Here is a 10,963-nt window from a genome sequence, read left to right on the forward strand (position 1 = left end):
TTCAGCTCTTCAGCTCAAGGCGAGTGCTCTACCACTTGAGCTACAGCGCCACTTCCGGTTTTCTGGTGGTTTATTGGAGATAGGAGTCTCACGGTGGTCTCTCCTGCCCGGGCTGGCTTTGCACCGCAATCCTCAGATCTCAGCCTCCTGAGTAGCTAGGATTACAGGCGTGAGCCACCAGCGCCCGGCTACATTTCTTTCTTTTTTTTGGTCATGGGACTTGAGCCACTGTGCCACTTTCAGTTTTCTGGTGGTTGATTGGAGATAAGAGTCTTAAGGGGGGGAAAAAAAAGAGTCTTACAGACTTTCCTGCCCAGGCTGGCTTTGAACTGGGATCCTCAGATCTCAGCCTCCTGAGTAGCTAGGATTACAGGCATAGCTCCTGGCTTGTGTAACTTGCAAAAATAGTTTTTATTTCTCATTGATATAGGGATTTTACATGTTTATGGAGTACAGGTTGGCCCTTCTATACATACAATGTGTAATGATATAAGGTAACTGGCATATCCATCAGCTCAAACACTGATCATTTCTTTGAGTGTTGGGAACATGTACAATTCTTTCATCTTGGGGTAGTGTTTATATTTCTGTTTTAAAATGGAGACTGAGGGTTTGTCCTGAGTTGAGACAAGGGTCCTCAGAGGCCCTGGCAACTTGCTCATAGACAAGTTGTATAGTTCATTTTCAACATAGTGTCAGTGAGTACCATTTCTGCATTTGTTCACCCTTTGTCCCTCCATTTGACTTAACTCTTACTTTTTAGTTAGGAGCGAGGGAAATGCCATGAGTCAGGACTTCACCCTAAGGCTGTGTAGTTTTCAGCAACTTGTGGATATAGAGAAGATAAAAATAGGACAAGTGCCAGTGGCTCAAACCTGTAATCCTAGTTACTGTGGAGGCTGAGATCTGAGGATTGTGGTTTGAACCCATTGTTTGGACGCTTTATCTCTTAATTCATCACCAGAAAACCAGAAGTAGAGCTGTGGCTAAAAGTGGTAGAGTGCTAGCTTTGAGGGAAAAAAAACTTAGGGACAGCTCCCAGGTCCTGAGTTTAATCCCTACCACTGGAAATACAAAAAAAAAAAAAAAAAGATAAAGACACCTGGGATGGTTCCCATTTGTGATCCTAGCTACTCAGGAGGTTAAGACCTGAGGATCATAGTTCAAAACCAGCCCAGACAGGAAAGTCCATGAGCTTTTATAACTCCAGTTAAACACCAAAAAAGGCAGAAGTGGAGTTGTGGCTCAAGTTATAGAATACCAGCCTTGGGTGAAAAAGCTAAGGGACAGTGACCAAGTCTTGACCTAAAGTCCCAGATGTAAAAAATAAAACCTTTATTTGTGATACTGAAGATCAAACCCAGGGACTTGTGCATGTTAAGTATGCGTATCCAATGCCACGCCTCCTGTCTCCTAGCTCTCCTCTACTCACCATGGCATTCCACTTTAGCTCTCCATTGGAGTTGATCTGGTTTGTTGGTATTGTTTTTCTGCTCTTTCTTTGCTTTACTACTCTCATGGGTCAGTTTTCTAACAGTGTTAAGTGTATTCAAGGCTGAAAGTTTTCTGACTGCAGTCGCTGGATTTCTTCTATAGACTCCTGATTTGACCTCTCAAAAAAAAAAGTAGGTATATTCACAGACACATGTGTAGTACTGGGTTTGAACTCAAGGCCTGTACTTGGATAGGTAGAGGATCTACTGTTTGGTTTGGTTTTTGGTCAGTCCTGGGGCTTGAACTCAGGGTTTGGACACAGTCTCTGAGCTTCAGCTCAAGGCTAGTGTTCTACTACTTTGAGCCACAGCACCACTTCTGGTTTTGTGGTGGTTTATTGGAGATAAAAGTTGCATGGTCTTTTCTGCCTGGCTGGCTTCAAATCATGATCCTCATATCTCAGCCTCCTGAGTAGGTAGGATTATAGGCTTGAGCCACCAGTGCCCAGCTGAAACAGGTCTTTTTAAAATTATTATTGTTAAGTGGTACAAAAAGGTTACAATCCCATAGAGACATATCTTTTTTTTTTTTTTAGCAGTATTTTGCTTCCTGTCTGAGCATGTTCCTGGGCCTTAATCCTCCTATTTTTAATATCCCATCATAGCTGGGATACAGGCACGTACCACTTTGCTTAGGTATTGATTGAAAGGAGGTCTCAAGCTTATTTCCAGGTTGGTCTCAAACCTCAGTTCTCCAGATTTTAGCTTCCCAAGTAGCTTGGATTTGTAGATGTGAGCCACTAGTGCCTGGCTTTTCTCTCTCCTTCTCCCCCTTCTCTCTCTCTCTCTCTCTCTCTCTAGGCTGGCTTTTTTTTTTTTTTTTTTTTGCCAGTCCTGAGGCTTGAACTCAGGGCTTAGGCACTGACCCTGAGCTTCTTTTGCTCAAGGCTAGCATACTACCACTTGAGTCACAGTGCCACTTCTGGCTTTTTCTGTTATGTGGTACTAAGGAATCAAATCCAGGGCTTCATGCATACTAGGCAAGTATTCTACCACATATTCCCAGCCCTCCAGGCTGGCTTTTAACTGTTAATCCTCCTGCTTCACATTCTGAGTGGTTGCAGGCTTGCACTACCATGCCTGGCTTGGTTTTTCTTTTTCTGTTTTCTTTTTTGCGTTTTTTTTTGGTTGGTCATGGAGCTTGAACTCAGGGCCTGGACATTGTCCCTGAGCTCTTCTGCTCAAGGCTAGCACTCTACCACTTTGAGCCACAGCGCTGCTTCCAATTTCCTGGTGGCTTATTGGAGATAAGAGTCTCACGGACTTTCCTGCCCAGGCTGGCTTTGAACAGTGATCCTCAGATTTCAGCCTCTCAAGTAGCTAGGATTACAGGCATAAGCCACCAGCACAGGATTTAGGTTTTTTTTTTTTTCTTGGGGGGGTCCAGTTGGGTCCTGAACTCTGGGCCTGGGCGCTGTCCCTTAGCTCTTCAGCTCAAGGCTAGCGCTCTACCACTTGAGCCACAGCACCACTTCTGGCTTTTTTTTCTTTTTGCTTATGTGGTGCTGGGGAATGGAACCCAGGGCCTCAGGCATGCAAGGCAAGCGCTCTACCTCTGAGCTACCTTCCCAGCCTAGGATTTAGTTTTTCTTAAGCCTTTCAGAGTTCTTCCTTGGCATGAGCTTGGGGAGGGGGGGCAGGTATCTTGTTGGGGAAGGAGGCAAAAGGTGCTCTCAGGCCTTGGGCTGCACCTGTCACAGAGCTGCCCTGGCCTCATCCTCACTGCCCTTTCCCATTGCCTTAGAGACAGAGCGGCTCCTGACCCCCAATCCTGGGTATGGAACTCATGTGGGGGCTTCCCCAGTCCCTTCCATCTCCCCAGAAGAGGAAGACCTCCGTCGCCGGCTCAAGTACTTTTTCATGAGTCCTTGTGACAAGTTCCGGGCCAAGGGCCGTAAACCATGCAAGCTGGTGCTACAGGTGGTGAAGATCCTAGTGGTCACTGTCCAGGTAAGACCAGCCAACCAGGCATCTCCAAACAGCCATGGGCTTGTCCCAGTGCAGCACCAAGCTCTGACTGGGAGGTGGGATTTGAACCTAGACCGGTGCCCTGTGGATCCCAAAGAGAATTGACAGTAGTAGCTGAGCCCGATGCTCTCCCTCACACCAGGCTGTGCTGAGCAATGAGGACCCCATTATAAATTACACATCAGTCCCTAAATTCGGGCTGGGAAGGTAGCTCAGTGGTAGAGTGCTTGCCTCACATGCATGAGGCCCTGGGTTCGATTCCTCAGCACCACCTAAGCAGAAAAAGCTGGAAGTGGCGCTGTGGCTCAAAGTGGCAGAGCACTAGCCTTGAGCTGAAGAGGGACAATGCCCAGGCCCAGAGTTCAAGCTCCACAACTGACAAAACAAACAAACCAGTCCCTAAATTCTTGCTGTTCCTCTAAGTCTGTGACTTTAGGCCTGTGTGCTCTCCTTCCCCAGCAGTCAGGAGATCCAATCACAGTGGTCCCTTGGACATTTGTGTTTGACAGAGAAGCCAGTGTGCCATCTGCGTGTGTATGCCCCATGAGATATACAAGTGTCTGTACTGGGGTGCGCACAGGGGTCATGGCAATGAATGGGACATGCAGTTTAGATGTGGGGGGGAGGGTAAGGAGGGGAACAGGAAAGAACAATATTCTTCAAATCTAGCTCAAAAGATGGACCAGGCCCAGAGGGAGCTGTCCATCATGGCCAGCCTTCTCTGCCCGCCCCCTCCCCAGCTCATCCTGTTTGGGCTCAGTAACCAGCTGGTGGTGACATTCAGGGAAGAGAACACCATTGCTTTCCGACATCTCTTCCTGCTCGGCTACTCAGATGGGGTGGACGACACCTTTGCGGCATATACACGGGAGCAGCTCTACCAGGCCATCTTCCATGCGGTGGACCAGGTACAGTGGCCAGGGGCAGGAGGTGGTCTCATGTCCAAGAGCAGGTGGGACTGACAGCCCTTCCCCTTCTCTGCTCACAGTACCTGATGCTGCCCGAGGTGTCACTGGGCAGGTATGCCTATGTCCGGGATGGGGGTGGCCCCGGGACCAATGGCTCAGCGCTGGCTCTGTGCCAACGATATTACCACCGTGGTCACGTGGATCCTGCCAACGATACCTTTGACATTGACCCAATGGTGGTCACTGGTGAGTGGGCAGGGCGGGGCACGCTGGTGGGAACATTTGACTGCTGGGATTTGAATCCTGATACAGGGGCTGGGGTGCAGCTTGGTGGTAGGATGTTCCTTAGTTTGGGTGAGGTCCTGTGGTCCACCAAAGTAACAACAAAGCCAGGCACCAGTGGCTCACGCCTGTAATCATAATTCAGGAGGCTGAGATCTGAGGATCCCAGTTCAAAGCCAGCCTGGGCAGGAAAGTCCATGAGACTCTTATCTCCAATGAATCACCAGAAAACTGGAAGTGGCGCTGTGGCTCAAGCCATAGAGCGCTTGCCTTGAGCTGAAGAGCATGGGGACAGCACCCAAGCCCACAGTTCAAGCCCCATGATCGACAAAAAAAAAGTCACAATGTCCTGATCCTTCCCTTGCTCTCCTGGGAGATGGTATAGACTTGACTGTAACTAATTTAACACATGCAATGCCCATAATGGAATGTATGACATACAGAAAGAACCTGGCATAACTTAAGCATTCATTCACGAAACTTTTTTTTTTTTTTTTTTGTCTGTTGTGGGGCTTGAAGTCTGGGCCTGGGCACTATCCCTCAGCTCTTCAGCTCAAGGCTAGTGCTCTACTACTTGAGCCACAGCGCCACTTCCAGCTTTTTCTGCTTATGTGGTGCTAAGGAATTGAACCCAGGGCCTCATGCATGTGAGGCAAGCACTCTACCACTGAGCCAACTTCCTAGCCCCTCAATCACTAAACTTTTTAGGGACCAATCAAGTGTCAGGTCCTTGGGTCTCTCTTGAGAATAAGGCAGACCATGACTGTAGCCCTGTGGCAGAGGATATGCCCAGCTTCCCAGGCCCAGTGCTAGATCACTAGTACTTCACAAAAGAAGGTCCCAGCTGCCCATGGTGGCTCATGCCTGTCATCCTAGCTACTCAGGAGGATGAGTTAACCATCAGAAAAAGCTAGAAGTGGCTCAAAGTGATAGAGTGCTAGCCTTGAGCAAAAACAAAAAACAAAAAAGGTCAAGGGCAGCATCCAGGCCAGGACCAGGGCTGAGTTCAAGCCCAGGACTGGCTGAAAAAGAAAAAGGCGCTTGGGGATGCTGGGATGGAGACCAGCCTGGGCCTCCCTGCTCCCTGAGGGCCTTCCCTGACTGCCTGTCCTCAGACTGCATCCAGGTGGATCCCCCTGAGAGGCCCCCTGATGCCCCCAGTGACGATGTGGCCCTCTTGGACGTCAGCTCCAGTTACAGGAACCTCACGCTCAAATTCCACAAGTACTGCCCACGGGCTTGCTTGCACGAGGGCTCAAGGTCTAGGCCGGGGGTGGGGATGGAGGTGGAGGGATGCCGGGCATTGTGGGCCTGCAGCCACTTTCTATGGGCTGGGACCAGCCTGAGCAGGGCTGCCTTTGCTTTCACCACAGCCTGGTGAGAGGTTCCTCTGCTAGCTGCAGAGTGGAAGTAGGTGGGGGCACTGGTGCCAGGCTCAGAGGGGCTAGCTAGGCCCGTGGGCCTCACCTCAGCTCCTTCCCTAGGCTGATCAACGTCACCATCTACTTCCAGCTGAAGACCATCAACCTGCAGAGCCTCATTAATAATGAGATCCCCGACTGCTACACCTTCAGTGTCCTGGTGAGGGCGCTGCTGGGCCTCTGGCTGCCGTCTTGCCTGCTCTGGGCCTCTGGATCATTGGCTTAAGGCCATGGGGAGAGGAGGAGAGGCCAGGGCTAGTAGAAGCATCTGGCCTGTGGGTCTCAGGGAGCTTGGGTTACCCAGGCTTACCCTGCCTCTCCCTGATCCCTGCCCTATAGATCACGTTTGACAACAAGGCTCACAGTGGACGCATCCCCATCCGGCTAGAGACCCAAGCCCACATCCAGGAGTGCAAGCATCCCAGTGTCTCCAGTCATGGTGAGCCCCCCTTTCCTGGTTGCCCCGATGTCTGGAGCACATTGGCTAGTCAAAACCAGCCATGTGGCAGGTACCAGTGGCTCCTGCCTGTAATCCTAGCTACTCAGGAAGCTAAGGTCTAAGGATCATGGTTCGAAACCAGCTGAAGCAGAAAAGTCCAAGAGCCTCTTATGTCCAGTTAACTACCAAAAACTTGTAAGTGGTGCTGTGGCTCAAGTGGCAGAGTGCCAGCCTTGAATACAAAAGCTGAAGGACAGCACCCTGGCCCTGAGTTCCAGTACCAGGACTAGCATAGAAAAACAAAACCCAAAACAGTGAAACCCCAACAACCCAGCCATGCAGCCCCCAGGTCTGCAGCCCTGGCCTGACCCCAGCCAAGGTTTCCCATGATGCTGTGCCACCTGCAGGTGACAACAGCTTCCAGCTCCTGTTTGACGTCGTGGTCATCCTCACTTGCTCGCTGTCCTTCCTGCTGTGCGCCCGCTCGCTGCTGCGTGGCTTCCTGCTGCAGAATGTGAGGCCCCAGCATCACAAGCTCCAGTGCCTGTCTTGCCCAGCCTAGAGGGGGCGGTGCGAGGGCCAGGGGCTTCCGGGATGGGCCCTGGCAGACCCTCACCCAGCTTCCTCGTGCAGGAGTTTGTGAGGTTCATGTGGCGGCAGCGGGGACGGGAGATCAGCCTGTGGGAGCGGCTGGAGTTCGTCAATGGCTGGTACATCTTACTGGTCACCAGTGATGTGCTCACTGTCTCTGGCACTATCATGAAGATTGGCATCGAGGCCAAGGTGGGTCCAGCTCCAGGGCCCACGCCACCTTATCTCCACATTCTGACCCGGTGGATTGACACCTTCCTCTGTATCCCCAGAACCTGGCAAGCTACGATGTGTGTAGCATTCTTCTGGGCACCTCCACGCTGCTAGTCTGGGTCGGCGTCATCCGCTACCTGACTTTCTTCCACAAGTACAACGTGAGCCTCACACCTGAGTTGGCTGGCGCAGGGATGTGGCAGGTTCTCTGGGTGACCTTTCCTGGCTCCCCAAATAAACCTATACATAGTAATACAGGACACGTAGTTCTGTTACCCAGGCTTCTTACTTTGGCCCCAACACACACACACACACCCCTACACCCCTGTCCCTGAACTTGGGAAGTGGCACTGGTGCATGTTGGGTCCACCTGTGGCACGTTCTCAGCCCCTCCCCCTGATGGCCCCGCCCCTTTCCAAGCCCTCTCCAGCTTCTGCCCCATGAGTCTCAACCTACTTTCCTGCCCTCACCTAACAGCTGGCTGGGTCATGGCCATCACTTCATGTGGCCCCCCCCCTTAGCCCTTTCATCCTCCTGCAGATTCTCATTGCTACACTGCGGGTGGCACTGCCCAGCGTCATGCGTTTCTGCTGCTGTGTGGCTGTTATCTACCTGGGCTACTGCTTCTGCGGCTGGATCGTGCTGGGGCCCTACCACGTGAAGGTAAGTGTGGCTCTGAGTGTCCGTCCAGGGGTCCCGGCCCCTCCCCCGAGCCCTCTGAGCACTGGTTGTTGATATAATGACATTGAATGACCCACCTGGACCCCTGGTTTTGTCACTGACATTCAGATGGGCTCATCTTTTCTTTTTTTTTCCTACCAGGCTTTTTCTGTGTATGTGGTACTAAGGAATTGAACCCTGGGCTCCATGCATGCTGCATTCCTAGCCCAGGGCCCATCTTATATGCTGTCACCGGGTACACAGACTCCTATAACACGCCCTCTACCCCATCCCCCACCCCCAGCTGACCCGGACTATAACAGTTGTTGTGCATCTTTTATGAGCCCAAGTGGCCTTGACATTGACTCTGTGGTGTGTGTGTGTGTGTGTGTGTGTGTGTGTTGGTTTTGGGGCTTGAACTCAAAGTTAATGCTGACCCTGAGCTTTTGTGCTCCAGGCTAATGCTTTTCAACTTGAGTCATTGCCCCACTTGCATCTTTTTGCTAGTTAATTGAGAAAAGGGTCTCCTTGACCTTCCTGCCTGGGCTGGCAGATCCTCAGATCTCAGCCTCCTGAGTAGGATTATAGGTGTGAGCCACCGGGCACCCTGTGTGACCTGTGGCTTCGTGGCTTTGTTGTTGATCCACTGACATTGAGATAGGCCCATCTTGACTGCTGGCACTGAGCCCACTGACCTCTGTGACCCAGGCTGACTGCACCTCACCTTCCTGCCCACAGTTCCGCTCGCTGTCCATGGTGTCTGAGTGCCTGTTCTCGCTCATCAACGGGGATGACATGTTCGTAACATTCGCCGCCATGCAGGCTCAGCAGGGCCGCAGCAGCCTGGTGTGGCTCTTTTCCCAGCTCTACCTCTACTCCTTCATCAGCCTCTTCATCTACATGGTGCTCAGCCTCTTCATTGCGCTCATCACCGGGGCCTATGACACCATTAAGGTCAGCGGCACCTGCTGGGCCCACAGGGACCTCCTGCGCATGCGCGTGCCTCCCACTCACACGCACATCCTGCTCTGGGGCTGCCAGCCACGGAATGGAAAGCCCACGGAGAGGGTGCCTTGGCATGGGGGTGGGGCACAGAGATGGCTAATTCCGTCCCAACATTGTCAAGGTGGGGCCTATGTTCCAGGGGTTGCTTTTACCCTCCAGGGAAACTGATTTCAGAGTTTGAGGAACTTTGGCCACTGTTAATGGCTGAATGTATTGTCAGGCTCAACCCAAGACCTTGTGATTCTGAAAGCCAGGTTCTTAATCTCCCTGTCTCATGGAGTGGCCAGGAGCCATGGTTTTCCAGCAAGCTGTAGCAGTCAGAGGAGAGACACCAGCATGTCTGGGAGATGCAGAGCAGGGGAAGACAAAATTCTTCCAGCCAATAGGTTCCAGGGAGTATGGAGGGCATGTGAAGGGATGATTAGTGGTCAGCTGGCGAGAGGTATGAAAGAAGTGTGGAAGGTTACAGAAGACTCTGCTAAAGACTGGCATTAAGGTGGTTCCAGGAAGGCTTCCAGAATGTTCTATGACTAGCTCCCTAGCCATATGATTACTTAAATTTTGATTTGAATTGAAATTCCAAATTCAGTTCTACATTTAGAGGATAGATCCATACCTTAAGTGCCTCAGCCAAGCATGGTAGAATATGCTTGTAATGCTAGCACTTGGGAAACTGAGGCAGGACGAATATTGGAGAGTTCCAGGCCAGCCTGCCTAGCATAGTGAGGCTGTCTGAAAAGGCCCAAAACAAAAACGGAACACACACATCAAATGCCCAAAAGCCTCTGTGGCTGGCTAGTGGCTAATTCATTTAGACCTGTTAGATAATTGAACATTCTCATTATCTTGGAAGATTCTAGACAGATGAGAACAGTGTCCAAGGGAGAGTGCATATGGGGGAGGGAACAACGAAAACAAAAGCTGTATAGAACAGATTTAGAGTAACGATGGTAGTTGCTAAGGGAGGTTAAGGGGTACTACTCACAATGCCTTTGTCACGCAGGCCCTACGAACCACCTCTTGTCTTACTGAACACTTGATGTCTCACATACAACACACGCACAGAGAGCATCTATGCATAAATTTGGGCCTTGTTCTCACAAGTGCCCAATACCTGTACCAACCCAGGCTCTGACAAGCCCCACCATGGGTGCTGGGCCTACTTCAGAGGGCATCAAACTGTCCCAAGATGTGGCATGCATTGTGGGGTCCTTCTGGGCAAGATGGAGAATGTGTGGAGGGCATAGTGGGAACGCCGTGGGGAGAGCCCTCCTGCCATCAGAGGGAAGGAGGGAGAGAGGGACGGGGAGATCCACATGGCTGGAGGAAGGGGGGCAGCATGGCAGACCTCATCAGGGACCCCGTGCGTGTCTCCCCAGCACCCTGGCGCAGGCGCAGAGAAGAGTGAGCTCCAGGCCTACATCGCACAGTGCCAGGACAGCCCCACCTCTGGCAAGTTCCGCCGCGGGAGCGGCTCGGCCTGCAGCCTGCTCTGCTGCTGCGCAAGGTTCGACCCGAGATCGGGCTGGGGGGGGGGGGCCCCGGGGGTAAGGGGGGGATGGGGGGGGGGGGGGGGGGGGGGGGGGGGGGGGCCCGGAGAACAGAGGGCCCTCCCCCCCCCCCCCCGCACCCCTCGTCCAGGGACGCCCCGGAGGACCACTCGCTGCTTGTGAATTGAGGACGGCTATGGACCTTATCCTGCGGACTGCTGGGAGCCCCCAGCTTATTTATTTTCAAGAATTTGCTTTTAAGGATCAGCTCGCTGCCCCCCCCGGCCCCCCGCTCCGAGAGGGCTGGGCTGATCCGGACGGACACTAGGGAGGGGAGGGAATTAAATAAATGGGAACATAAACTCGGAGCTCTCTCTTTTTCTAACTCGGCCCCTTTAAGTGTCCGCCACACTCGGCTCGGCGGGCCGGCGGCGACCTTCCGTGCGCGCAGGCGCGCGGGGCGGGGCCGGGGCGCGCCGCCCGGCCGTGAATA

General features: G+C 52.3%; 1 protein-coding gene across 1 annotated transcript in view; it reads left to right on the top strand.

The window, feature by feature from the left end:
- Mcoln1 (mucolipin 1) overlaps positions 1-10,826 on the top strand; it is a 12,419-nt gene extending 1,593 nt beyond the window's left edge. The window contains exons 2-14 of the mRNA XM_013033591.1: positions 3,238-3,443; positions 4,202-4,369; positions 4,450-4,615; positions 5,767-5,875; positions 6,136-6,232; positions 6,412-6,511; positions 6,919-7,025; positions 7,145-7,294; positions 7,375-7,476; positions 7,856-7,978; positions 8,714-8,929; positions 10,360-10,487; positions 10,622-10,826. Of these exons, the coding sequence (XP_012889045.1) occupies positions 3,238-3,443; positions 4,202-4,369; positions 4,450-4,615; positions 5,767-5,875; positions 6,136-6,232; positions 6,412-6,511; positions 6,919-7,025; positions 7,145-7,294; positions 7,375-7,476; positions 7,856-7,978; positions 8,714-8,929; positions 10,360-10,487; positions 10,622-10,658 (1,709 nt within the window). The 3' untranslated portion in view covers positions 10,659-10,826. The remainder of the gene's footprint in view (positions 1-3,237; positions 3,444-4,201; positions 4,370-4,449; positions 4,616-5,766; positions 5,876-6,135; positions 6,233-6,411; positions 6,512-6,918; positions 7,026-7,144; positions 7,295-7,374; positions 7,477-7,855; positions 7,979-8,713; positions 8,930-10,359; positions 10,488-10,621) is intronic.
- The last annotated feature ends 137 nt before the right edge of the window (positions 10,827-10,963 follow it).

The sequence above is a fragment of the Dipodomys ordii genome, unplaced genomic scaffold (genome assembly GCF_000151885.1).
Source record: "Dipodomys ordii isolate 6190 unplaced genomic scaffold, Dord_2.0 Scaffold171, whole genome shotgun sequence".
Lineage (NCBI taxonomy): Eukaryota > Metazoa > Chordata > Mammalia > Rodentia > Heteromyidae > Dipodomys > Dipodomys ordii.